Here is a 14,269-nt window from a genome sequence, read left to right as displayed (position 1 = left end):
TAATTTACTGAGAAAAGGACCAGAATTTTTTCCCTTAACTGTGAAGTTCTTTGGGGACTTACCAGGTTTCTTGGGACCTTCTTTTTGGGAAGTCAAAAAATCTTAGCCTTGCTCACAGCAGACTGTGAAATTCCACAATAACGAAGCAGTTTTAATGAGAAACTAGGACCTTTTTTATAATGATTATTTTTTTTAATCTGATACATTGGTCATTGCTTATGAAAATTATCATACTGTACCTGGAGAATAAGTTAAAAACTGTACCTTTAAGCCAACTAAGTCTCAACAGACCCCAAATTCAAAGACTGGATTTATTTGCTTTAGAGGTTAACATGTAAGACCTTAAGATATGATCCATCAACAAGGCAACTTACAGTGGTCAATGTTTTACTGGGTTTTGAATGAACTATCAAGTATTCACTGTATGTGTGAAATTAAACAATGTGATTGTTTTCTTAATTTCTAATGGCTGATTTCTTCTCCAGAATGGATTTAAACTATAAAGGAGGAATAAGATATGGCCTTGTATGTGCTTATTGTTACTTGCTGTTGCAACAACATGAGAGATGATAATGATTGTACCTAGTCCTAAGCTTTGATTAATGAAGCTTGCTATTTGAGGCAAGCCTTCTTGGGGCTGTATTTTGATACTGTTCAGAATTTTGATTCCAAGAACGATTACCTGAATTACCTTGACAACCTACCATTCAAGGGAAATGCCAAGTGCTGTTCAAAGGGAGCATGATTCCAGAACTGCCACAGATTGATGTCTGTTCTTCAGAAGGTTGAGGGAACCTTGCAAATGTGACAGCAGGAGTCTCTTAATTCAGTTTCCCCACTGTGCTATTTCCTTTCTGAAGGGACAGCCTCAATTATTTTTTTTTATAACTTCCTTCTTCCTTTCATAACAAAATTCTATAACCAGGGCAAGTGAAGTATAAAAGTTTTTTTATTTTAAATGATGATTCTCACTGCATCTCTGAGTTACTATATAATATGAGGCAAGTAAAAAAAGTCCTTAATGTTTTTAATTTTACTGTTTTTAATTTATAGTCACTCTGTTTCAACTTCAATGAAGAAAATGAATCCAGAGGATCCTACTGTTACATTTGCAAGGTCATTTTAACAGAGTAGTAAACTTCATTCTAAGAAAAGCGGTAAGATTAGACTGTTACCTTAAGAATTAAGATAGATGGATACACTCATACACATACACACACACACACACACACACAAACACAAACACACACGAATGGCTTTCAAATATTTTTATTAAGAACAAAAATATGATGGAAAATGCTATCCTCATCCAGAGAAAGAACTATGGAGTCTGAATGCAGATGGAAGTATAACAGTTTCACTTTTTTTGTTTTTCATGGCTTTCCCCTTCTGTTCTGATTGTTGTTTCCCAACATGACTTAAGTGGAACTATGTCTAACATGATTGCTCATGTATAACCTATTTCATGTTGTTTGACATCTTGGGTAGGGGAAAGAAAGAAAAATTTGGAACTCAAAATCTTACTAAAAAAGAATGTTGAAAACTGTCTTTTCATATAATTGGAAAAAAACCAAATATTTACAAAAAAAAAGAACGATAGATGGACAAGTAAACGTGATGTCCCTAGATGATATACTTTATGATACATATTTTAAAAAATTTTTCTTTTGATCTTGAAGGTAATTAGGAACAAGATTGAAAAAGTAGAACAAATACTGAACATCCTTTGAGTTTAAATGAATATACACATCAATCTTTTTTAGAAAATTTTTTTTCTTTTTTCTGGGATATACAGATTTTGATTATATTTTGACAATAAGTTTTCAAAATTGGATTACATATAAAACTCCATTAAGAAAATTTAATTTTTGTGTATGTTTTAAAGTCTCTATAATACTAAGAGACAGAGGAGCTCACTGAACAAGTCAGGCACTCACAGATCTTTTTTAAGATTCTTCAGCTTATACATACCATTATCTATATCAAGTATAGCATTCCGGTAAAAACACAGCATGTGGTATGTAAAAACTGAATTTCTCTGAACTTTCAGGTGAATTATGGGTTTCTAATTTGATGTTCTGATATTATTATTATCTACATGAGATTTGAATTGGTTTTTAACTACATGATCTAGTTAACCTAGAGAACCTCTAGAAGTGACTTAGAACCAGAGAAGCAGATCTTTTCCACAGAACCTCTATGGAAATGAGGCCTATTCTGGAATCTCGAAGGGAAAAAGTTTCGAACAACCTGATGGCTACTGGGACAGCTAAGATCCAAGGTGAAATAAGCTGATTAAATGGACATTTAAAGTGGGTTGTTAGGAACAAATTGGTCAAGGAGACTTTGTGTTATTCAATACTGATGTTCATATTTGTCACATGTTTCAATATTCTTGTCTGTCTATAGGAATGTATGCCTAAGTACAGTTGAAAATATGCCCAGGGCAGAGATTAATAGGATTTACAACTGAGTGATCAAAAAGAGGTATTGCACTCTCTATGATCAAAATTAATTTCTTATTATTCAGAACTTCGGGCCATTTCGCCTTCAGTTTTGGTTAACTAAAAGTCTGTCTTCTCCTGTTAATATTAACATTACCTGACCAAAATTTGACTCAAGAAATAAAGACTGGCAATTCTCAGAAGCCAAAGGAGAGTCAAAGTGATTTTTTTGATTTGTTAGCTCCCCTAGCTATATGTTGAAGGATTTCCCTGACATGAGTCTTTTTTGGTTATCTGGGTGACACATAAATCTTCCCTTTAAATCAGCCTATTTGTGAACCCTCTAAATGTCAATTAATCTGTAACCTTAGTTTACCTATAGAGTTTGATGAGGTTTCCTTTCTTAATAATCTCCTGTTTGAGGTTATGAATCCATCTAACTAAATTTAACTTTTATGATACTAAAGAAAGCATGAAATTATAAATCTATTTTTTCTTTAACTTTTACGACCTAAGAGGAATGTACTTGATTGTAATATGTAAAATAATTATTTATGTCACTGACATAATTTCGCCTACAAAAAAGTCTTGTCAGAATTCTAGTAATGAATTCTAAAATGTACTTTTAAAGTAAGAAGATTCAGAAAAGGAATAATGATTTCAACAAGCCAGCATGGCTTCAACATGCCAGGCCAACTTACTCTCTTTTTTTTTTTTTTTTTTGACAAGGTTACTAGACCGGTAAATCAGAGAAATTATGTAGATAGTTTGCCTAGATTTTTTAACAAAGACCAAGTTTCTCAGGCTATTCTCATGGAGACATAGAGAAGTGGAATAAGCAGTAGAACAGCTTGGGGAATCTGAAACAGGCCCAACAACTACCACCAAAGTCATGATTAGATACCAACTCAAGTAGGTCTCTGGTGAACTTTCCAAAGATCCACGCTTGTATATGCGCTGTTCACCATTTTTATCAATGACCTGGATACAGGTATGCGTACCAAAATTACAGCTAACTTAAAGAGAAGTAGCTTTTAAAATTGGTTAACAGAGTCCATTTTCAAAAAGATCCTGAAAGGTTAAGCTACTGGGCCAAATCTATTATGATAAAATTTAAAAGGAATATATGTAAATTTTTCCACTCAGGGTAAAAAAAATTCAATTTTTGAATTCAGTTCAAAAAAATTCAAAATTACAAATTCAAGATAAGATAGATATGGTTAGACAGCAATTCATTTGAAAAAGATCTCAAGGACTTAAAAGATTGCAAGCTCAATGAGTAAGTACTTTTTATGGCCATCAAAAGAGCTGCTCCAAACTTGGGCTGCATTGTGAAGCAGTATCCAAGACTAAGGAAACGATATCCCTGTTGTACTCTGACCTGGTCAGACCACATGTGAATATTATGCTCAGCTATGGGAAACACAATTTGGACAGATACTGACAAACTGGAGCATATCTAGAAAGTCATCACCATTTCAGGATGGTCAAAGTTCACATACTTTGAACAGGGGTTGGAGAGCAGACTGCCACACAGCTTTACAAACAGACTGCAGAAAGCCACACTGACACAGAAATTCTTACCTTTTACTTCTCAAATCTCAACTCTATAGCAAGACATGAGCTAGAAATCTAGAGCATTTTGTGACTTAGAATGATGAAAAGATAAAAAAAATCGATGATGGTTTGACAGAAGAGATGATTGAGCATATCAATTAACATTTATTAGGTACCTAGTATGTGACAGGCACTATTTGAAGTGTCTGGGATACAAAGGCAAACATGAAATATTTTTCTCCCTCAGGCAATTTATATTTTAACAAGGCAGACAACACATGTAAGGGACCAATTTATTGTTGTTGGGCTCCAGGGCCAGCAGTAGAAGCAAAAGGTAATAGGGCAAACAGATAAATTTAGATTTGACATAAGGAAAAGCTTCCTAAAAATTAGAACTACACATAAATGGAATGGGCTGTCTTAAGAAGTAATGAATCCCTTCTCACTGGAGGAAGACTTTTGTTCTGTTATGGACCACATGGTTTCTAAATTTCCTTCTATATAAGGACTTCTCTACATAGTTTTTCATTGATTTCAATCAATCAATAAACATATATTAAGTGCCTGCTAAGTGTCAGGCACTGGGCTAAGCGCTGGGGATACAAAAGATAGTACCTGCCCTCTAAGAGCTCACAATCTAATGGGGGAGACAACGTGCAAACAAATATTTACATAATAAACTATATTCAGGATAAACAAGAAGTAATTAACAGAGGAAAGGTACTGGAATTAAGAGGGGTTGGAGAAGGCTTGTGAAGCTGGGATTTTAGTTAAGCCTTAAAGTAGGCTAGGGACATCAGTAAGTGGAATGGGGGAGAGTTTTCCAGGCATGGGGGCCAGCTAGAGAAAATGCCTGGAGATAGGAGATTGAACAAATAAACATTTTGTTTGTAGAACTGGCCAGTAGGCTAGTGTCACTGAATCCCATGGTATGTCAGGGAGGAACATGTAAGAAGACTGTAAAGATGGGAGAAGAAGGGTTTTGAATGCCAACCAGAGCATCTACTTTTGATCCTGGAGGCCAAAGGGAGCTAAACATGATCAGACCTGAGCTTTAGAAAAATCACTTTAGTGACTAAATGGAGGATGGACTGGAGAGGGGAGATTTTGAGACAAGCAGACTCAAGCAGAATAGGTAGATTTGAGAATCACCAGTATAGAGTTGGTAACTAAATCCATGCATGCTGATCAGATCAAGTGAAGTAGTCAAGTGGGAAAAGTAGGCCCAGGACAGAACCCTGATGGACACCTGTGGTCTGAGGGTGTGATCTGAAAGAGGATCCATCAAAAGAGGCAAAAGGCAGGAGGAATCAGAGGAGTGATATCCCAAAAAGCAAGAGAAAAGAGTATCAAGAAGAACTCATCAATAGTGTCAAAGGCTGCAGAGAAGACAAGGAGAATGAACATTTAGAAAAGGCCAGTAGATCTGGCAATCATCAGTAACTTTGGAAAGAGCAATTTTGGTGGACTGATAAGGTCAAAAGCCACATTATAATAGGTAAAGAGTGAAAGGAACATGGAGGTACCTATTGCATATGGCCTTTTTGAGTTCAGCCACAACGGGCAGAAAAGATATAGCACAATAGTTAGCAGGGATGGAAGGATTAACTAAGGAAGACATGAGCATGTTTGTATAAGCAGTAAGAAATGAACCAGGAGACAAGAGTGAGATTGAAAATAAGTGAAAAAGTGGGGATAATAGAAGACAATCTTTTCGAGATGGGATGGAATGAGATTGCTTGAACAAGTGGAGGGGTTTGCCTTGGTAAGGAATAAGGTCACCTCATCATGTAAGAGGGGTGAAGGAAGAGATAGTGGCAGAATCTGAGTGATAGACGAGGAAGAGGGAAGAAGAGGGAGTTTACAGTGAATGGCCTCAAGTTTTTCTGCAAAATATGAGTCAAGGTTCTCAGATGAGAAAATGGTACAACAGGCAGCCCTGGGAGGTTTGAGATGGGACGAAAAGGTTTGGAAGAGCTGCTGTGGAAAAGGGAACGAGAAGGGAGGTATAGTGTGATTGCTTAGCAGGAATGAGATCTTGTGGCATAAATCTATAGTGGATTCAATCAGACTGGTTATGTTTTTTTCTTCATCTTTGTTCAGAACAGGAGTATAAAGTAAAGGTGACAAATGGTGAGTGATCCATGACTGAGGCTTGGTTGGCTGTAATCGGCAATATGATAAAGGGCCAAGAAATTCAAGAGAAGACAGTGTAGAGTTCAATAGATTCACCAAGGGGTCAAGATGGGGAGAAAAGAGAGTGGATAGTGCAGGAGAGACAGCTTAAGAGAACTGAAGGGTCAGAGGATTGGAGGTCACAGTGTGGACAAAGAGTTTTGTAAGGGAAGGCAGAGGAAGAGGTGAAAAGTGAATAGATTATGGTTGGAGAAGGGGATTTCCAAGTTCTTGATCACAGAAGTGGGTGAGGGCAAGATCAAGGGTATGACCATATTTGTGTGTGGCTGAGTTGGAATGGAACAATATGCTCATGGGAGGTGTGCAAGTTTAGAAACTGAGTGGTTAGGGTATCTGAGGGAAAATTAATATGTATATTTAAGTCTCTTAATATAAGGGCAAGGGTTGGGGAAGATAGAAAAATTAGAACATATGAACAGCATGAACTTCAAAGGAACAGAGGAAGGGGGAGAAACTGGTAGTGGCAATGAGGAACAAGGAGTATTCCAACTCTTCTAGCTCAACCAGTAAGTTGAGAAAAGTGAAGGTGCAGTCAGTCAGCACCGTAAAGGATGACCTGGGAGGCTGTGTTACCTGGAAAGCCAATTTTCAATAAAAGCTAGTAGAGGGAAGGAGTGGCAGAAGAAAAATTTAAAATAAGGTTTGTTGCCTATTTAACCTGTATTCCAGAAAGTACAGTAGAATGGCTGCATGGAGTTTGGTCGAAACTTTGAGGTGATTTAATTTGGCATATCTAATTCTTTGAACAATTAGTTATAATGAAGGAGAGGGTATTCATTTCTAAGAACTTCAATGATTTAGTTTGTACAATATTTTCCTTTTAAACTACCTCCTAAAAATAAAATGGGAAAAAAGTTCATGCTGAACTCTTTGGGCAATACTTGGTCTAAACTACCTAGTTCCTACTAGGTAGTTCCATCGTTATGCTGATATAAACATCACATATAGGAAAAGCTCTTCTATATTACTGTCAACTCCTAGTTTTGTGTTAGGATTAATTACATATAAAATTGTATAGAAGAATATATTTATAAAATGGTTAATTTGAGCTTAGACAAACCTGGTATTAGGAGCTATTTTAGAAACAATGGAGATACATATTAAATGAAAAATCTATTGTGAAAGATAAAGGGAATGAGAGCACACTTTAACCCCTACAAAACTGTAGTAGTTTAAATATTCACATAACCATAATAGTACTTAATTTAAAATCCATTCAATGGCCTTAAAGGGAAAATGGACTTTTCTTTTTTTACTTTATTCCTTGAGGCAGTGCATTCTAATGGTTTTTCCAGTTATTTCATATACAAGATAAAGATGTGCCTATAATTTCAAAACTTCAAAAATGAGTTTACTTCCTAGATTAAAAAGTATTTAGGAAGCTGGTATATTGATCACGTGAAAGAAAAGAGAATTATCTATTTTTGTTCTCTTAGTAACTCTCATTGTGGGAAAATCATCCCTCACTGCAAATCAGAAAACATGGTTGGTAAAAGCTTAAGACTTCATTTAGTACTTACTAGACTAATGAAACGATCAGTGTGATAAATACCAGCATGGCAGTATGTGTTATGTGATTCGTGGCATAGAGTAGGCATTTAATAAACGTTTACTGATTGATTGGAATGGACAGGATACTGGACTTGGAGTCAGGAATACCTGGGTTTAACTCCTACCTCTAACACTTACTATTTGTGTGATCCTGGACAAATTACTTAGCATTTCTCTACCTCTGTTTCTTCATTTGTAAAATGAAGGTATTGAACTAGATGGCTTGTAAGATCCCATCCATCTCTAAAAATCTGTGATCTATGACCTCTCCTAGGAAGCTGTGCAAACTTAAAACGAGATCAATCATTAGTAGGTTGTGCATATTTAACATTTATCCAAGAGTGGCAAAGAAGTTGTTCAAATTTCTCTCTCTTAACCAAAAGCCACAAATTTAAACTATTCAGAGATTAAGGATCCAGTTAGTGGTCATGGAATAAAACCACCTGGTTCATATGGAGACTGAATATATTAACTTTAGTTTCATTAGCACCATAATCTCTTCATCAATTAACCAGCCACAGACTCAGAATAAACAGAACAAAGGTTACTTTGGCTGTGATGTAAAAGGAGTTATACTAAAATCTCAACAATTTATAATTATGAAAGGGGGAATACTTAGGAAGTATTGCGGTCAGCTCTTTGTCCCCAAATATTTTTCTTTAACGTATAACAAGTCTTGGAGATTGTTCCCATATTTCTAAATGGATAGGTTTTCTAAACAGAATATGAGCCAAGATAATTGCAAAAATGTTAATGAAAAGTATAAGTAGTAGTTAATTTTTCTCCCAGGGAATATTCTCTTCACTCAGTTAAACCTTAACTATCCATTGGTAACGTCAGATTTGGCAATGCTCTGTTTACAGAATTATTTTAGCAGCCAAAGTGGCCTTAGAGATTATTTTGTGTGTGTTCCTCCAGATCCCCACTTCCCACAGTTTTACAGATCCAGGTCCATAGAGAGTAATCTACTCAAGGCCACATCTCAGAGTTTATTTTCTCTCCTGTAAAAAGGGGACAATAATACTTGTACAAGTTACCTCACAGTGAAATCACTGAAGACAATTATCTGTATAAGCTTTACAGGGCTATAAAAATGAAACTACAGCCCTCACGGATCACCTCCTTTGAGCTCACAGCAATTACTATGGCACTTGATCATTTGGTAATGCTAAAATGTCTTCGGGTACGCTTCGCTCCTAACTTCTCAAGTGTCCATGTCTCACCTCCCCAACTACATAGTCACTTTCTCCAGTCTGGGAGTGGGAACCTACATTTTTTTCTATGCCCCCCTAAGTATCTTAGGCGAAGCTAGCATTCAATAAGCATTTGATACTTAGAACATAATGGAATAAGTGATGGTGAGTTTAGGAAAGACCTCTCTTATGCTCTCGGGATTACAGAAAGCCTTATCCCGATACTCCAACCAACTTCCAGAGCCCTCTCCATCAACCCAGAAATGACTCTGCGTCTATTCTGCTTGTCTGTGCACATGGTGTTGCCCCAAGGAGAACGTCAAACCCTTCATCTTAGGGACTTTCAGGCCTAGCACCGTGAGGAATAAGTAACAGCTACTTCCCAAATATCTGTAGGGCTTGTGGCTGTCTGTCTCGAAGGTTCACTACAAGCCGGTGAATTTCAGAAATGTATCTGTTATGGAATTCCGTGCACAGCGGAAGGTTCAAAATCTACCCAGTTCACCCGGGTACAAAGAGCCATCATGAAGGAATTCATCGGCTAAGACAGCCAGGGAGAGAGTGAAGACCTTAGGAGCGGCCTTCTTTCCCAGTCTGACTGGCACTCCCTGGGCATTTAGCCCCTTCTAATCTCAGTTTCCTCATCCGTAAGAGCGGGAGGTGCTCTGCATACATCACACAGAAATAAAACAGATGTTGGGGAAGACTGACAGCGGCCAGCAGAGGCTGAGACGGATGGAGGTGTCAGGACTGTGAGCTAGTGGAGAACGGAAGGGCCTGGCCCGCCGGGGTCCGCAGGGCCGGGAGGAAAGACTGCACCGCCATTCCTCTAGAAGAAACTCTGGCCTCTTTTACTTTATGGTCACAATGTCATCTCCTCCCCCAGAGTCTGACACATAACGCTCCAGACGTTCCAGGGGCATAACATAGAAAAACAAAACCCTTTACCTGCGGGCCGGGGCAAACTGGACCGCTGGGGGTCTCTTTTCCGAAAGCCCCTTCTTTTACACGCAAGGAAAGGGAGGCCCGGGTTACGCGTGTCGCCCAAGGTTAGATCAAGCATTTTATTAAGCACCTACTACGTGTCAGGCGCTAGGCCAAGGGCGGAGAATACCAAGAAAAAGAGGGGAAACAGTCCCTGTTCTCAAGGAACTCACAGTCTAACACGCAAACAGGATCGAGGGCAGTCGGCATTTGAACTCCTCTAGGTTCAACTGCAGCGGCTTTCCTCGCCCTACACCACACTTCGCATATCTAAGACACCCCGCTAAAACGACCGTAAAGTACATACAGACACAAACAACAATAGGGGCCGCAGAGCAGCACAGGACCACAAGCGAGGTGCGCGCGCACTAGGGGAAGGGACATCGCTACCCCCGCCCCCGAGGTCTTCGAGGATTGGCTACCCCATGGCCCTCCCTTTTCCTTCCGGCAGCTGCACGAATCGGAGAGCAGGCCAAAGGGTGCAGTTTCCCCGCCCCGAGTGCGTAAGGTGCCCCGACGCCTGCGCGTGATTGCGGAGGCGAGGTAGTGAGAGAAGAACGAGTTGGGGGTGGGGAGAGGGGTACGAGTACAATGCTCCCCTCCCCAAATCCCAGGACGGGATAACCCTTCCCTTCCTCCCCCCCGACTCTGGAGGAGGCAGGCGTGTTTACCCGTAGGCAGCAGCAGCCACGGCTCGGGGCTTTAGCCAGGAGATGAGGCGCCGCAGGCGGAGAGAAGACCGGTTAGCTAGCGCTGCCATATCTGCGCTAGGCTGTGACTAGAACGCATGCGCATCTTCCCTCCTCCCGACCGCCCCTGCGCCACCCCTGGCTGGCGGCCGTGACCGCTATCGAGGAAGGATGTGTCCATTATTTCTCACCCTCTCCTCTACAAAACAAGTCTAAAACTAACCCCACCCAATTAGACCAGTTAGGCTGGCCAATTCCCGGAGTTATGAGTTTTGCCGACTGTTTTTTTTTTTTTTGCTTCCTGTTTCCCTCCAAGTATCAGTCACTATCCCCTCTCCGAGATCTTCTAAAGGTGTTTTTTCTCTCGCTCGGTGAAGTATCTACTTAATAATGACCGCCGGAAGAGAATAAGTGAGCCGGAAATGAGAGGGTCACGTGACACGCACTTCCGTCGACCTCCAGATTCTCTAACCTCAGTCACCCTCCCCATTCCCTATCTTCTTTCCGGGGAGGGGGTTTTTCAAAGAGAAAGACCTTTCTGAAAGTATATCTACATTGTAAACCATGGAGGATACAAAGCTAATTATGCTGTATATGAGAAGCAGCTTGGCTAAGTAAATAGAGCCGACCTAGGGCTAGGACGTCTTGGACCCAAGGCCTGCCTCTGACACTACTGCCTGTGTGATCCAGGGCTTAATGTCTCTGAACACCAGACTACTCTTAAATGGCGGAACTGCTGCCTCTCTGTTGTTCTAACTGCGTTCTCCAAGAGCACCATGACATCAGGAAGCTGGATTTAAGCGAGGGATAGCAGTGCAAAATCACTGGCCTCACTTTCTCCCCTGGAGCCTGTCTGAGTAATAGGTGTTCCATCGTCTTTCCCCTATGAAAGAAATCACAGACCCCTACGTAGAGGACAAAGTAGAAGAGGAAATAATGAAAGCTGAAGGTCAAAAGATTTGTATTTGGAAGGAGCCTCAGAGATCATTTCATCCATTCCCCTCATTTTACAGATGAGAAAAGTGAAGTGACATGCCTTAGATTACTTAGATACTTCTATAAGATGTGCATTGCCCACCTAAGGTTATATCTGTGTCAAACGTGGGTTTATCTAAATGTGGAAGACAGGAAGAGATATCTCAAGATCTCCCATCCAAGGGTGAATTTGATTCAGGGCTGAAGGGCGGCAGAAGATTACAGCATCTAAGCTGGTTGTTCTGTTCTCTTAAGAGAAGGGATACCAAGATAGAACATAGGAGAGATGATTTTTAGGGTCAAGCTATTTTTCTAGTTTTTACCTCCTAAGGAAATGTTTTACCCCAGGTTTACAGCCAAGGGTTTGTCTCTTCTCACTAAATGTTAGCCATACAAAAGACCATGGCAGAACTTATCCTTGCTAACAATAAAAACAGAAATCAGAAGCTATACAGATTAGAATATACCAGACAACAAAGTAAATGAGTTCTCCCATTGAGAGGTAAGTATCCCAACTGAGCCTATCTCACCCATGGGGAAATTTCCCAAAGAGTCCAGGAAAACTGGAAATAGAGGACTTGTTGCACCACTGGCTCTTTAATATGTTTGTCCCTTCCTGAAGTCTTTTCTCTTTTCACTTTTCTTCCCCATAGAATCTGGAACCATGTGTTCTCTAAGAAAGAAGAAAGTTCATTCTTTTCCTGAGGTCTGAACAAATTCCTCATACAGGCTGGTTGGTTGGTTATTGTTCTTCATTCTAGAAGAGGATCAAAATGACATCACTATGCTAGAGTCAAGTTTCAGTGGCTGATCAGACCAATATGAACTTGGAATGTTTTACCACAGGTTGGGCACAAATAGTCCATGTAAACATTTGGGGTGGATTCTCTAAATTTGCACATCTTGCATTTCTTTTGAGCTATTTTAATTCTGCATTGTTCATGAAGGACAGCACCTTCTCTGATGTGGGCACACCATGCTGAGTGGTCCTGTGCCAGTGTCTCCCACATCAGGTAATCAATTCCAGGGTTCTTAAGAGAAACCTTGAGAGTGTCCCTGTATCACTTCTTTTGACTACCATGTGAACCTTTGCCCTGGGTGAGTTCTCTATAAAATAGTCTTTTTGGCAAGTTGCATTCAAACAACTGGGCTAGCCCATCCGAGTTGTGCTCTCTGAAGTGGAGTTTGAATGCTTGGCAGTTTTAGTTTGAGAAAGGACCTCAGTGTATGATATCTTATCCTCTCAGATGATCTTCAGAATCTTCCTAAGACAATTCAAATGGAAGCAGTTCAGTTTCCTGATATGGCACTGATAGACTGTCCAGGTTTCCCAAGTATACAACAATGAGGTCAATACATCAGCTTTGTAGACCTTTAGTTTGGTTGTCAGTCTTCTGTCCCACACTTTTCCTTTGGAGCCTCCCAAACACTGAGCTAGTTCTGGCAATGCATGCATCTACCTCATTATCAATGTGTACATCTCTGGAAAGTATACCACCAAGGTAAGCAAACTTATCCACAGCATTCAAAACTTATCCATTTGATGTAATCAGTGATTCCACATATGGATGGTGTGGTGATAGCTGATGGGGAACACTGTATTGTTAAAGTATTTTTGCTTAATTTGAAGATTTTTCCCTCCCATTAATAGGCTCATGTGACCTGCTTAAATCACATGGAAGCCTAAGTCATATATGGTAAGAGGAGCTTGCTCAATGAGTGGAACAAGAAGAGTGCAACAGAGCTGAAGAAAGTTGGTGAGAGCAGTTAGGGCAGAGAAAAGAGAGGACACAGGCAGGCACAGCTAGTCTTGTGAGTGTTTGCTTGCGGGAAGGCCACAGCTGGAGGGGGAAGTGGGGAAGGCTTGAGAATGGTGTTGTCCCCTGCAGTGCTAATGTGTATCGACTTCTTGGTTACTATGACGGATTTGGCTTTCTGGTGTCTGAATAAATGTTTTTCTTCTGCCTTCTTTCCATATGTAGAGTCTGTTATACTTTGAGAACTATGCCAACATATTCATAGTCACCATTGGTGCTGTGAATATTGCCTTGGGTGATAAAAAGCATCAGAGAATCAATCCACACTTTGTTGCATCTCAGCTTCAGAGTTTGCATTGAGTGCACAGTCATGGGCAAACAGAAAATCATGCACCAACACTCCTTCCACTTTGGTCTTGGCCTTTTCAGGTTGAAGAATTTATGATCAGTGCAGTAGCTGACCTTGATACTATGTTCATCCTCACTGAAAGCATTTGACAACATGGCTGAAAACATCATACTAAAAAGGATTGTAATAAGCACACAACCTGGTTTCACTCCATTGGTGACTGGGAAAGCACAAGAGCATTGTCTATTATCCAAAACTCAGACAAGCATGTCATTATGAAATTGATTGTACAATGCTGATGAACTTCTCCAGGCAACCAAATTTTGACATAATTTTCCATAAGCCCTCACAACTGACAGTATCAAGGGCCTTGGTCAGATCTACAGATGTTGTATATAGACCTCAGTTCTGCTCCTGGCATTTCTCCTGGAGTTGTCAGGCAGCAAACACCATTTTGACCATTCCTCAGCCCTTTCTGAAGTGATGCTGGCTCTCAGGTAGGTGATCATCTTCCAGGTGAGGGAATCAACCTATTAAGGAGGACTCTCATAAGAATCTTGCTAGTAGTGACTAA

General features: G+C 39.9%; 1 protein-coding gene and 1 long non-coding RNA gene across 2 annotated transcripts in view; one reads left to right on the top strand and one right to left on the bottom strand.

Moving 5' to 3' along the window:
• Positions 1 to 10,724, bottom strand: part of BPHL (biphenyl hydrolase like) — a 59,327-nt gene extending 48,603 nt beyond the window's left edge. The window contains exon 1 of the mRNA XM_072603686.1: positions 10,597 to 10,724. Within this exon, the coding sequence (XP_072459787.1) occupies positions 10,597 to 10,685 (89 nt within the window). The 5' untranslated portion in view covers positions 10,686 to 10,724. The remainder of the gene's footprint in view (positions 1 to 10,596) is intronic.
• Positions 10,725 to 10,780: 56 nt separating this feature from the next.
• LOC140500781 (uncharacterized) lies at positions 10,781 to 12,966 on the top strand. Its single transcript, XR_011965867.1, has 2 exons — positions 10,781 to 12,091; positions 12,243 to 12,966. It is a non-coding gene; the product is annotated as an uncharacterized lncRNA (long non-coding RNA).
• Positions 12,967 to 14,269: the final 1,303 nt, after the last annotated feature.

This window comes from Notamacropus eugenii, chromosome 4 (genome assembly GCF_028372415.1).
Source record: "Notamacropus eugenii isolate mMacEug1 chromosome 4, mMacEug1.pri_v2, whole genome shotgun sequence".
Taxonomy (NCBI): domain Eukaryota; kingdom Metazoa; phylum Chordata; class Mammalia; order Diprotodontia; family Macropodidae; genus Notamacropus; species Notamacropus eugenii.
Note: the sequence above shows the minus strand (reverse complement) of the source record. Positions and strands in the feature narration are given on the sequence as shown.